Here is a 14,419-nt window from a genome sequence, read left to right as displayed (position 1 = left end):
TTGATACTGTTGCCATTCCCAGTTTGATAACTTAGGGCTGGCCCAGTAAGTGCCACATCTGTGCACAATCTATTACTCTAACATCTCCTTCCTGGTCAACATCATTCAGGCCCCAGGAAATGTTTCTCCACATCTTTTGCTCTCTATCCATGAAACTAAAGGTGATTGTGTCTGACTTCTGTGAATGTTTGTGGATTGCACCTTTGCTGACATAGGATGACTGTGCTTAAAAGTGAACTTAACTTTTCAAATACTTTCAGTCAAAAAGCACAAATATAAAAGACTTTTGCATAATGAAGAATCACATGCCCACAGGACTGGGTGTCACCTTTTTTTTTTTCTTTTCAGCTTGTTTTCTAGCTCTCCATATTAACCTGGTATTCCCAACAGTTGCACATGGCAGCTGAGGAACATTTTGCAATATTAAACAAGCCATATTAGGATTAAGTTTGTATATATAATGATCTGGATATAAAATGCATGAAACATGGTCCATGTATTACCAAGAGAAACCTAAGCAAAAGAGGTTCAGTAATTTGCTGACTCTCACAAGGCCTATTAGTGGTAGAACTGCAGCTCAAAACCATTTCCTCATAAGAACTATGCTCTTCCCACCACAATTTAAGGTTCCTCAGAGTGTCTAAGGTAATAGAAGTAGCCATCTCTGAGACAATAATTTTCTCTTTAATGAAAAATGATGCCACTTATTTCCTACTAAAAATCTCATGCATACAAACTAAAAATCCCAAATGTCACAAAGATGTCTCCTCTTGGTCATTTTTCATTCAGTTCTTTAAATCCCTGAGGCATTCAATCTCTAGAATTTCTGTAACTAGGAGAAAATCTTCAGCTCAAAAGTTCTTCTAGTATAATTTGATGGAGATATACTGCCAGGCTGAGAACCTTCATAAATAATTGGACTTAGAACCTTCCTAAAAACTGTCTGCCCAGAGACAGGTGAGGCATTTCAGTTCCAGTGGTGATTGGTTCACTTTCTAGGGACTTTGAACCTAGGACTGAGAACCTTCCTAAAAACTGAGATCCTTACTAAAAAATGTCTGCCCAGAGACAGATGAGGTGCTTCAGCTCTAGTGCTGATTGGTTCCCTTCCTAGGGACTCTTCAATCCTACTGTGGATGGAAGCCTTCACAGGTCTTTATTCTCTGAAGTGAGTACTCAGAGCCACCAGGTAGGAGCTGTGTCGACTACCAATTTTTCCCTTTTTCCTAGTGATGCCTGGGAAGATGGCCCTGTGGATCTCCAGAGGCCTCTGGACATCAGCTGTGATGATGAACTTGGTGGTGCTGAGTGTACCAGTGGCTGAGGGCAGAGACTCTCCACGTAAGTGTGGTGAACCAGCTCCCCAGAGCCACCCCTCTGGGGAGCAGGGTCTGAAGGACTTTGGGGCTAGAGTGTGGAAGGGTCTATGATCTCAGAATATAGTCTTTTATTACAGATTTTCTCTCTTTGGGGTAGACAGCTGTGTTACATTCTCATTGCCACCTCTAAGCATGAGGACAATCCCCATCCCGTGGCTCAGTCCATCCTGAGGATGTTATAATGGGGAGGAGGAAACAAAACATGCATCTGCTACCACTGATGGGACAAAGTGACATTGGAGTTATTTTTGAAAATAGGAATATTTTGAAAGTAAGAAAATAAGAATCACAGCAAGATTTTTCATTTCAGGGTCCCCCAAGACCCTATGATCACACACTATGAGATTCTGTGTTGGAGAAATATAGGACAGGGATGGTCTCTGTAGTCTTTGTATTTGAGAAAAAGCACTCTACATTCCTGATTCTGAGTGGAGTGTGCAAGGATGCAAACTCTTGGTATTTGAGTGAAGCTGGCTGTGTGACCACAGACAGAAATCTTAACATCCACTTTCACTAGTTTAGGTCAGATAGTAACTTGTGTGGGATTCGGAGACTTGAATTGATGGTGGACTGAATTAGACAGAAAGGAGAATGTAAAGAAGAGGAAATAGCACATACTGAGAAACCATTTTAGCCACAAGATTAATGTCTTCATATAAATTCTCTCTGGATTTTCTTAACACCCCTATGTGTAGACATTATGACTTCCAATTTACAAATTATATAGAATATAGGTACTCTGTTTAGTAACCTACTCAAGTTGGTAAGTGGCAGGGTTTAACCGGAAATCTATTTTATCTCATTCAAAAGACTGTGTTCTTTCCATGAATAAATGTCTCTCTCTAGGACTTGGAATGTGTGTGTCCCTTCTAGCCCCGCAGGAGTGAGCAACCTCACAATGCAGCTGGGTGGGTGTGACAGAAACTCAGGGTAAACCCAGGCATTAGAAGGAAGGCCCTCTGCAGGGGATGAAGAGAATATGCTTGTCAGGTGGAAGTCAAGCTTCATTTTCGACATTTCTCCTCATTCCCTTGAACTCTTGTGCTTAGGCAGACATTTGTTTGTCTCTGAGGTTCCCTAAAGTTCTATGGAAAATGGGATTTCATGTGAGAATGTCCTGATCTGAGCACAGGGATGGATGTAAAATCAGCCCGACTGCCCTGTTTTCCTCAGTTCTCAGGCTCAGGCAGGGCTCAGAGGTCGCAGGGTTTGTCCCTAGAGAGGGGCTTTCTTCCCTCCCCTCCCTGTATGAAGGCAGTTCTGGAAGCCCTCAGAGGGGGCAAGCAGGCCTGGGAAGGAGGATGCTCAGGGCAGGGGTGACAGGCATCCAAGGCGGAGGCCTTCAGGTTTATCAGGCCGCCTGCCAGTGCCCCACAAGGCCCGCGCTGTTCGGTGACTTTTGGTCGGGCTGAGGGGCGAGGGCCTGACTGACCCGCGGTGATTCCCCGCAGAGGATTTCGTGTTCCAGTTTAAGGGCGAGTGCTACTTCACCAACGGGACGGAGCGGGTGCGAGGCGTGACCAGATACATCTATAACCGGGAGGAGTATGCGCGCTTCGACAGCGACGTGGGGGAGTACCTGGCGGTGACCGAGCTGGGGCGGCCGGACGCTGAGTACTGGAACAGCCAGAAGGACATCGTGGAGCAGACGCAGGCCGAGGTGGACACGGTGTGCAGACACAACTATAAGTTTGAGGAGAGGACGACCTTGCAGCGGCAAGGTGAGCGCTGCCAATCTCCCTCCACCGTCCCCCAGTCCAGCCAAGTCTCCGCGGGGGGAGGGGCAGGACCGAGCGGGGGCGGTGTCTCTCGGGGGTGGGGAGGGGCTGCCAAACGTTGAGACTGGGAGGCAGGGCGCGTCCTGGGGCGGAGGGGCGGGGACGCGGGGGCAGAGCTCCCGGACTGACCAGGCTTCCCAGCACAGTTCCCAGCTGAGGCGGGTGGGTCCTCCCAATGGGGCAGCACTTTCTCTGCCCTTTTCAACACTGCTGCGTCGCCCGGCTCCCTACCTGAGTGTTTGCTTTCTCTTTCCCCAGCTTTAAGTAAGCAGAGCCCAGGGCGCTGCCCATCCCTGCCCTGGTTCTGCAAGGAATGGTCCCACCCCCATGAGCCTTAGTAGGCTGGGCCAGGTGCGGGGAGGACACCTGGCACACGTGGTAAATATGTTAGTCTTCACAGGCCAAATTTTGACTTTTTTGATTTCAAATTATGATTCATCTTATATGTGTTCTTAAATGGCTGGTACTAGTACTGGACTTCTCTGAGGGGAGGAACTGCTTATCCTTGTCTGCCTAGTATATGACCCAGTGACTGCCAGGTAGTGTGAGTGCAAACTTCCGTGGAATAAACGAATAAATGTACTTGGCTGACCATTCACTAGACTCAAGGGAAAATAGAAAGGTAAATAAGCCTTAAAAATTGACTCTATGAATTAGTCTTTACTATTTTGCTTAATCCTTTAAGGTAAACGTTGTACCTTGGATCTTAATAACTTAGGGTTTGTGAATGCAAAGTTTAAGAAAAAAGTGTTTACTAAAATTATAAACTATATTTGCATGGTGCTATAAGGTAGAATTTTAATTTCTTAGAAAATCTTAACTAATGTCAGGAAGAGCTGAGGATTTGGAGTCAATAAATTGATGCTATTAAATTATTGAGTAAAAATTGCTTCAGGTTCCCTTTGGCCTAAACCCTATTATCCTCCTTCCTTCTGCATCCTCTCCTCAGGACATCACCATTCACATCAAGGGTAGACATTCTGCAAGTTAATTGTAGCCATTTAATAAGCACCTACTTCTAGACAAATACCTTACCACACACTGCCTATATGACACCATTCAATTTCAAAACTAACTACCTTGCATATTAGGGATTAGCAAGCACTTTATATATGAATAGGTGTGGAAGGAAAGAAGTCCAGATTTATTATTTTTATTTTCAAAAATTTTATGAATAGTGTCCTGTGTAATACAGCAATCTAAAATTTAAAAATGTTTCATTTTGGGGCACCTGGGTGGCTCAGTGAGTTAAAGCCTCTGCCTTTGGCTCAGGTCATGATCTCAGGGTCCTGGGATCAAGCCCCTCATTGGGCTCTCTGCTCAGCGGGGAGCCTGCTTCTCCCCCTGTCAAATAAATAACTAAAATCTTTAAAAAATTTTTAAATGTTTCATTTTATCGATTAATATCAACAGAATAACTTTCATAGGATAATTACTATTATTTCTTCAGACTCTGAAAAGTAAGCTGACTCGTGTTTATTTGAACTAATAAAGCGGCCAAGCTCAGATCTTAATCCAAGACTCAGAATCCAGGGACCTTTCCAACCTGGTACCAAGACAGGACTCTTCTCCATGGGAGACTTGCCGTGCAGTCTCACATCTCACTGTCTTTTCTTGTCTGTTACTCCCCTCAGTGGAACCTGCAGTGACCATCTCCCCATCCTGGACGGAGGTTCTGAACCACCACAACATGCTGCTCTGCTCAGTGACAGATTTCTACCCAGGCCAGATCAAAGTTCGGTGGTTTAAGAATGACCAGGAGGAGAAAGCTGGTGTGGTGTCCACTCCACTTATTAGGAATGGGGACTGGACCTTCCAGATCCTTGTGATGCTGGAAATGACTCCCCAGCGAGGAGATGTCTACACCTGCCATGTGGAGCACCCTAGCCTCCAAAGCCCCATCACAGTGGAGTGGCGTAAGGGACAATCTGTTTCCTTTCACCATGGGCCCCACAAGACAGAGAGCACAGCTTCCTCCAGCTGGTCCCATTCCATTCCTCATCCTTGATGTCACTCTGATGCCCATGGCAGGAGCATCAGAACAATCTCAATCTCATTGTCTTTCTAGATACTAGAGAGATTATTCTCCACACCCTGACCCTACAGACCAGCCCTGTAGCTCTGAAGGATTTATACTCTGGCTGGTGACTGGGGTCTTGGAGTCTGAGGTTAGGGACATGTTTGGAGGGGCAGGATTCAGCTTCCCCCTCTCTCTCACATACCCACTGGGTGCGAGGGTCTGTCAGTGGGTCCTTTCCTCCCCTAAGGGTGGCCAGAAGGGAGCACTAGGTTTGCCTGGCCCCTCCAGGTCCTGTACTTCAGACTGGACTTCAGGCTTCCCAAAGGGACGCTGTAGGGTATGGGGACAGCCCTGACACTCAGGCTCTGCTCCCAGGAGCACAGTCGGAATCTGCCCAGAGCAAGACGCTGAGTGGCATCGGAGGCTTTGTGCTGGGGCTGATCTTCCTCGGTCTGGGCCTTATCATCCGTCACAGGAGCCAGAAAGGTAAGGCGCTCTGGGGAAATGGGGGAGAAGGGCTGTGCCTGAGGCCTTCTGTTCAGGGGGGCCTATGCCTCTGCATGTAGCTCTTTCCTTCTGACCCTGAAAGGAAGGAGGCTGGGCTGGTGGTAGGAGGAGATGGAACAACCTAGGGGGTAGCTTTGGAATCTGACATTACTGGGGAAAGGAGCCCCATCACGGAGGTCCCAGGTGGAGTATATTCTAGGGAACAGTTTCATTCATTTGGGGGGATTTAACTTAGGGCAGTTAAGGTCTTGTGGTTGACGGGTAGGGACAAAGTAAAATTCCGCTTAAGTCTCTTATCTCACAGCCCTTTGGGGTGAGTGAGAGACTGGCTGTTTGTGTAATGAGACCTTTTTCTGTATCCCTTCTTTTTGTAGGACCTCGTGGGTCTCCGCCAACAGGTATTAGTTCTGCTCTGATTCAGTGGGGGTGTGGGCACCAGTGAAAGAGGGCAGAGCATGAGGTCAGGTGCTCAGTTCATGGCCTCGTCCCTGCGACAGAGATCAAGAGTTAGGGAGAAGTTTGCCCAGTTTCTGTAGGCAGACCCAGAGTTGTTCCAGAACCAGGCCACAACATTGGTGGCATCTTTCTGTGAAACGTGGAACCAGAGCCACGTCTTGGGTGTTAGACACCAGGATGATGCCCATGTTGTGTTTCATGTTGGCAGCTACTGCCTGTGAGAGTTTATAAATGAAAGGCTATTAGTGGTGGAAAGAACGTGAGTTATTATTACTTTTAGTAAAACTTAATATCCCCTGAAAGGATAACAGCTGCTTCATAGCCTCCCACACATCTGTGTGCAGCTGGAGTGCCCTGTTCTCATGAGTTAATAATACCTTTCTAGAGATATTGGGGGAGGTGATGACAGTATGCCCTGTACCCCAACTTTCTCTGATGCTGCAGTGGACCTGAGAAGTGGGGAGAGGGCATGTCCCTCAGGGTCCCCTGTGCTGATTACCCTCTTTTCTACAGGGCTCCTGCACTGACATCAGAGGATACCTGGGATTCCGCCTTCTGTGTTGTCCGCCTGTCCTTGCCCAGAATTCCCGGCTGCCTGACACCCTGTCCCCCACATGGATCAGAGTCCTACAGTGCCTCTGACAGAGTCACCAGATCACCTCCTGTGACCCCTGCCCCGAGGATCTGACTGTGGTGCTGCTTCCTGCACTGACCACAGAGTCTCTGCCTGTGAGCTCTCTGCCAGCAGCATCTACTCCAGCCCCAATGCTTTTCTGTTTCCATTCTTCCTTCTCAGATGGTGCAAGAGGAGCACATTGAAGCCATTTAGCTGAATGTAGAGATCTTACAGTGATTAAACATGCTTATGAGTTCTCTGTACCCTGAGTCTTCTTAACTGGGTGGAGGCAGGAAACCAGTGCAGAAGGAAAGGATCATAACTGCTCCTTGAAGGGAAACTAGGGGCACCTGTGGGTGCCAAGTGAAAAGCAGGCAGAGGAGAGAGAAGATCAATCCGATAGTTACATCCTTCATAGGTATTTGGTATTGTTCCACGCAATGGCCTAAGGGTGTGCCGGCCTCTCTTTAGGTGTGGTGAGTGTCGTGTATGTAAGCTGACAGTGGGATTATGTGGGCCAGATATAGTGGCCCCTGGTGTCTCAGAGAACCACAGGGGTGTTTCCAGTATATCTTGGAATTCACATTGATCAAGGTCCATTTTTATTTTGAGAAAATATAACTAACAATAAAAGTACTGTTTCTGGTTTCATGTGATAGAAACCCAATTCATGTTTACTTTGTTCATGTTACAAGGAAGTCTCGGGTCAAACTGATTTCAGAAGTTACTAGATCCAGACATTCAATGAGATCTTTATTTCCCTCTTGTCTTTCTGTTATATCTCTATTTATGCACCTTTCTTTCTATGTGTCTCTCTTTGTTCCTCATATTTCTTTCAGCGTGTCCCTCTGCATCTTTTTATTGTATTTCTTTACTGTTGTAGTACTGTTAACGTATAATATTATGTTAGTATCTGGTGTGCAATACAGTGATTTGACAGTTCTGTATATTACCCTGTGCTTGCCACAATACATATAGTCACCATCTGTCACCTTATTACAATATTATTGACTACATTGCCTTTTACTCTTCATGACTTATTTCTTTTATAACTCTAAGTTTGTACCTCTTAATCCTCTTCAGCTATCTTGCCTATCCTCCTATCCATCTCTCCTGTGGCAACCACTAGTTTATTCTCTGTTTTTACAAGTCTGTTTCTGTTTGTTTGTTTGTTTCTTTGTTTCTTTGTTCATTTGTTCTGTTTTTTAGATTCCACGTATAAGTGAAATCACATGGTATTTGTCTTTCTTTGATTTATTTAATCTAATATAATACTCTGTAGCTCCATCCATGTTGTTGTAGATGGTAAGATATAATACTCTATGATAGAGTAATATTGCATTGTATATTTATGTCACATCTTGATCCATTCATCTATCAATGGACTTGGGCTGTTTCCTTATCTTGACTATTGTGAACAATGCTGCAATCAACATAGGGGTGTCCCTGCATCTTTTTATGTCTGTCTCTGCCTCTCTGTCTCTGTTTTGTCTCTCACTCTTTCATTGCATTTCTGCCTCTATTTCTATCTGCACCTTTGGCATTATTTATCTGGATCCTTTTATCTCTGTCTGCATCTCTCTCTTTCTCATTACCTCCCATCTTATCTCGTCTTTATTTCTGTGTGTGCATTTATCTGTCTGGTTCTGTTGTGTGTTTTTAGAGTATCTACCAACATTTGAACAATTTTAGAAGATTCTGATTGGCCAAGCTTGAGTAACGTGCACATCTCTTAAAAGCACCCTCACTTGCATTGGGTGCAGATAACTAGCCTTGTATCCACCCCTTTTTCTGGGGACAGGTATTGGATCTTCCAGGTCTTGGTGAAGCTGCAGATGACCCCCCAATGGAAATATGTCCACACCTGCCATGTGGAGCACCCTCCAGAGCCCACCACAGTGGAGTGGTGCAAGGGGCAGTTTGTTCTTATATCATGGACCCAGGGGATAAGTGGCTGAGTTCCCCTCTGCTTCTAGAGTCCCTTTTTGGGGCACCAACTCACAACCATTTCACTCCTTATCTCCTGGACAGTCTCTTAATGGCCTTAATGAGCTAGGATTCTCAGAGGATAGAGTTCTTCTTGTCTGTGAACATAGTGACTTGTTGATTCCTGACAGGTGGTAAGGAAGTCACTGTACAGAGTGGCTCCTTTGATGTGACCCTGGCAATAAATGGTGGTCTCAATCTCAGTTTCCAGGTTTTGTTAGTAAGACATGTGACTGGGAACTTTACTTGGAGGTTATGAAGGGTAATGCCAATGAGTAATAGGCTTCTCACCTCCCTGCTCTCCCACTCACTCAGTGGACCTCAGTAGCCAATGGCAGGTCCTTTTATCTCCTGGACAAGGTCAGAATGGAGAATAAGGCTTCCTTGATGCCTTTGTCTTTCTTATTCATGTAAGTCGTCAGACATGGGCACTATGAAGGTAGACGAATACTGACATTCAGGATTTTGCTCTCCGAGGTCATGGTCTGAATCTGCCCTAACAAGATGCTGAGTGGTCAGAGTTTTGTACTGATTTTGTCGTCTTCCTCAGGGTAGGCATTGTCATTCCCTATGGGAGTCAAGGGGGAGTGACACTCTTGGGAAAATGGGAAGGGATTGTGCTAGATGTCCAGGGAGCCCTTGGTCTCTGTATGTAGCTCTTTGCTTTTGACCCTGCAAAGTCAAGAGGTAGGGCTAGAGATTAAACCAGATTCAGAGTTTAGGGAAACAATGAGCTCTGATTTTTCTAGTTGAAACCTAAGCTCTATTGTGGTGGTAAGTGGTAGAGTGTATTCTAAGACTTTCTTATAGGTCAGCATTGTCATCTTGGTCCTATGCAAGAAAGTTTCTTCTTCTCATTTTTTTTTTAAGGTTTTATTTTTAAGTAATCTCTACACCTAAGGTGGGGCTCAAACTCAAAACCCCAAGATCAAGAGTTGTATGCTCCACCAAGGAAGCCAAACAGGTATCCTTTTAATAAGAGGATCAGAGTCTTCTTCCTTCTGTCCAGTGACAGTTTCATAGAAACAACTATTCCTTGCTGCCACATTTCATTGGGGGAACATAGTCTTTAACTGTAATTTAGTCAAAATAAGAGCAGCCTGTACAAAGAAGTTTGCTAACAAAAAGAGCTGAGTCTTATTAGGCTTATTCCTTGGAGAAAAATATATGGGTGTCCTAGAATAATCTACTGGTTGTGAGTATTTGGTCTTATTTTCAATCAAATGGCAGTATTCCTTCTTATTCATGGCCAAATGCCATTGTAAATAAATACCACATCTTCTTTATCCATTTATCTGTGGATATACTTAGGATATTTTCTTTTTTTTTAATTTTTTTTTTAAAATTTTCAGCATAACAGTGTTCCTTGTTTTTGTACCACACCCAGTGCTCCATGCAATCCATGCCCTCTCTAATACCCACCACCTGGTTCCCCCAACCTCCCACCCCCCCGCTGCTTCAAACCCTTCAGGTTGTTTTTCAGAGTCCATAGTCTCTCATATCTTAGCTATTGTGCTAAGATGTGAATAATGCTGCAAAAGACATGGTAGTGTAGATATTACTTTGATATCCAGTTTTCATTTTCTTTGAATATATTCCCAGAAGTGAGATTGTTGGATCATACAGTAGTTCTATTTTAAATTTTTCAAGGAACATCCTTACTGCCTTCTATAGTGGCTATCTACCATACCAATTTACACATTCCTCCTGAGAGTGCATAAAGTTCCCTTTTCTCCACATCCTCACCAGAACTTATCTCTTGTCTTTCTGATAACTCAAATAGGTGAGAGTTGCTATTTAATTGTACTTTTGATTTGCATTTCCTTGGTGATTGCCTAAGTTGAATATCTTTATATATATGTACTGCTGGCAATTTGTCTGTCTTCTTTGGAAGAACGTCTACTCAGTTCCTCTCCCCATTTTTTAAATTGCGGTCTTCAAAGCTACATTTTTTTTTTAATTTTAAATTTTAACTCAAGTATATTTAACATACAGTATTATATAGTTTCACGTGTGTAATAGAGTTATTCAACAATTCTATATGTTACTCAGTGTTCATCATGATAAATGTAGTCTTAATCCCCAATGCTGATTTCCCCCATCCGCCCACCCACCTCCCCTCTGGTAACTCTCTGTTCTCTACAGTTAATAGTCCATTTTTTGATTTTTCTCTTTTCTCCTTTGTTCATTTTGTTTCTTAAATTCCACACATGAATGGAATCCTATGGTATTTGTCTTTCTTTGACCAACTTGTTTTGCTTAGCATAATACTCTCTAGCTCCATCCACATCATTGTAAATGGCAAGATTTCTTCTTCTTTTTATTAATGGCTGAGTGATATTCCATTGTGTATATATACTACATTTTCTTTATCCATTCATCAATCAATGGACATTTGGGCTCTTTCTATAATTTGGCTATTGTTGATAATGTTGCTATGAACATTGGGGTGCACGTATCCCTTCGAAGTAGTATTTTTGAATTCTTTGTGTAAATACTTTGTAGTGCAATTGCTGGATTGTAGGATAATTCTACTTTTAACTTTCTGAGGAATCTTCATAAAGTTTTCTAGAGTGGCTGTACCAGTTTGCAGTCCCACCAACAATATGAGAAGGTTCCCCTTTCTCTGAATCCTGAATACCTGTTGTTTCTTGTGTTGTTAATTTTAGCTATTCTGACTGGTGTGATGTGATATCTCATTATAGTTTTAATTTGTTTTTCCTTGATGATGAAAGATGTTGAACATCTTTTTATGAATCTGTTGGCTATCTGTATGTTTTTTTTTTAAGATTTTATTTATTTATTTATTTATTTATTTATTTATTTAAAAGATTTTTTATTTATTTATTTGACAGAGAGAGATCACAAGCAGGCAGAGAGGCAGGCAGAGAGAGAGGAGGAAGCAGGCTCCCTGCTGAGCAGAGAGCCCTATGCGGGGCTCGATCCCAGGACCCTGAGATCATGACCTGAGCCGAAGGCAGCGGCCTAACCCACTGAGCCACCCAGGCGCCCCTAAGATTTTATTTATTTGACACAGAGAGAGAGATCACGAGTAGGCGGAGAGGCAGAGAGAGGGGGAAGCAGGCTCCCTGCTGAGCAAAGAGCCCCATGTGGGGCTTGATCCCAGGACCCTGGGATCATGACCTGAGCTGAAGGCAGAGGCTTTAACCCACTGAGCCACCCAGGCACCCCCTGTATGTCTTCTTTGGAAAAATATCTTTTCATGTTTTCTGCCCTTTAAAAATTGGATTATTTGTTTTTTAGGGGTTGCGTTTATAAGTTCCTTATACATTTTGGATATTAGCCATTTATAAGATATGTCATTTACAAATATCTTCTCCCATTCCATAGGTTACCTTTTATTTTGTGGACTGTTGCTGTCACTCTGCAGAAGCTTTTCATTTTGATGAAGTCCTCATAGTTTATTTTTACTTTTGTTTCTGTTGCTTCAGGAGACATACATAGTAAGGAATTGCTGTGGCCAATATCAAAGAGGTGGCTGCCTGTGTTTCCTCTAGGATTTTAATTGTTTATTTTCACACATTTAGGTCTTTAATCCATTCTGAATTTATATTTGTGTAAGAAGTAGTCCAATTTCATTTTTTTGCATGTTGCTGTTCAGTTTTCCTAACATCATTTGTTGAAGAGACTGTCTTTTTCCCACTGGATATTCTTTCCTGATTTGTCACAGATTGATTGACCATATGGTTGTGGGTTCATTTCTCATTTTTCTACTCTGTTTCATTGATCTTTGTGTCTGTTTTTGTGCCAATACCATGCTGTTTTTATCATTACAGTTTTATAATATACCTTGAAATCCAGAACTGCGATGCCACCTGCTTTGCTTTTGTTTTTCAAGGTTGTTTTGGCCATTCAGGGCCTTTTGTGGTTCCACAAAAATTATAGGATTTTTTGTTTTAGCTTTGTGAAAAAATGCTTTTGGCATTTTGATAGGGACTGCAATGATGGTGTAGATTCCTGTGGGAAGTATGAACATTTTTTTTTAATGATTTTATTTATTTATTTGACAGACAGAGATCACAAGTAGGCAGAGAAGCAGGCAGAGAGAGAGGAGGAAGCAGGCTCCCTGCTGAGCAGAGAGCCCGATGTGGGGCTCAATCCCAGGACCCTGGGATCATGACCTGAGCTGAAGGCAGAGGCTTTAACCTAATGAGCCACCCAGGGGCCCTGGAAGTATGAACATTTTAACAATATTTGCCTTTCCAACCCATGAGCATGGAATATCTTTCCACTTCTTTGTGTCATCTTCAATTTCCTTCATCAATGTTTTATAGTTTTTAGAGAAAAGATCTAACTCTTTAGTTAGGTTTATTCCTAGGCATCTTATTATTTTGGTTGCAATTGTAAATGGGATTGATTTCTTGATTTCGCTTTCTGCTACTTTATTACTGGTATAAGGAAATGCAACAGATCTCTATCTTGATTTTCTATCCTTCTGGTTTACTGAATTTGTGTGTCAGTTCTAGCACTTTTTGGTGGAGTCTTTTGTGTTTTCTACATAGAGTTTCATATCATCTGCAAATAGTGAGGGTTTGATGTCTTCTTAGCCAATTTGGATGCCTTTCTATGTCTGATTGCCATAGCTAAGACTCCCAATACTATGTTAAATAACAGTTCTGAGGGTAGACATTCCTTTCTTCTTCCTGACCGTAGAGGAAAAGTTTTTAATTTTTCCCCATTGAGGATGACATTAGGAGTGTTTTTTTTTCATATATGGCCTTTATGATGCTGAGGTTTATTCCTTGTAATCTTACTTTGTTGAGTATTTTTATCATGAATAGATGTACTTTGTCAAATATTTTTTCAGCATCTACTGGGAGGATCATATGGTTCTTATCCTTTCTTTTATTAATGTGGTGTATCACATTGTTTGACTTGTGAATAGTAAACCACTCTTGCAGCCCAGGAATAAATCCCACTTGATCATGGTGACATGATTCTTTTAATGTACTGTTGGATTTGGTGTGCTAGTATTTTATGGGGAAAATTTTGCATCCATGTTCTTCAGGGATTTTAGCCCGTACTCCTCTTTTTTCGTGTACTTTTTCTTTGGTTTTGGTATCGGGGTTATGCTTGCTTCATAGAATGAATTCGAAAGTGTTCCTTCCATTTGTATTTTTTGGAATAGTTTGAGAATAGGTATTAACTCTCCTTTAAATGTCTGGTAGATGGGCGCCTGGGTGGCTCAGTGAGTTAAAGCCTCTGCCTTTGGCTCAGGTTGTGATCTCAAGTCCTGGGATCGAGCCCCACATCCGGCTCTCTGCTCGGCGGGGAGCCTGCTTCCCCTCTCTCTCTACCTGCTTGTGATCTCTCTCTCTCTCTCTGTTAAATTAAAAAAAATAATGTCTGGTAGAATTTTCCTGGGGAGCCATCTGGGTTTGGACTTCTGGTTTTTTGTTAGTTAGTTAGTTTTTTTTTTTTGGAGATTTTTTGATTACTGATTAAATTCTTTGGTGGTTTTGGGTCTGTTTAAGCTTTCTGTTGCTTTCTGTTTCAGTTTTGGTAGTTTATATGTTTCTAGGAATTTATCCATTTCTTCCAGGTTGTTAATTTTTTGGCATATAGTTTTTCATAATATTCTCCTATAATTGCTAATATTTCTGTTGTTTTGGTTTTTCTCATCTCTCATTTGTGATTTTTTAAATTTGGGTCCCTT

At 42.8% G+C, this 14,419-nt stretch overlaps 1 protein-coding gene across 2 annotated transcripts; it reads left to right on the top strand.

Moving 5' to 3' along the window:
- The first annotated feature begins 1,139 nt into the window (after positions 1 to 1,139).
- On the top strand, positions 1,140 to 7,019 carry LOC125101705 (HLA class II histocompatibility antigen, DQ beta 1 chain-like). Of its 2 annotated transcripts, none has more exons than XM_047732040.1 (6): positions 1,140 to 1,341; positions 2,831 to 3,100; positions 4,792 to 5,073; positions 5,553 to 5,663; positions 6,059 to 6,144; positions 6,654 to 7,019. In XM_047732040.1, exons 1-5 carry the CDS (start codon positions 1,233 to 1,235, stop codon positions 6,124 to 6,126), a joined length of 840 nt encoding a protein of 279 aa, XP_047587996.1. In that variant the 5' UTR covers positions 1,140 to 1,232; the 3' UTR covers positions 6,127 to 6,144; positions 6,654 to 7,019. The 2 variants fall into 2 exon arrangements, with proteins under 2 accessions (XP_047587996.1, XP_047587997.1); XM_047732041.1 differs by having other exon boundaries at positions 1,141 to 1,341; positions 6,059 to 6,082.
- The last annotated feature ends 7,400 nt before the right edge of the window (positions 7,020 to 14,419 follow it).

The sequence above is a fragment of the Lutra lutra genome, chromosome 6 (assembly GCF_902655055.1).
Source record: "Lutra lutra chromosome 6, mLutLut1.2, whole genome shotgun sequence".
Lineage (NCBI taxonomy): Eukaryota > Metazoa > Chordata > Mammalia > Carnivora > Mustelidae > Lutra > Lutra lutra.
Note: the sequence above shows the minus strand (reverse complement) of the source record. Positions and strands in the feature narration are given on the sequence as shown.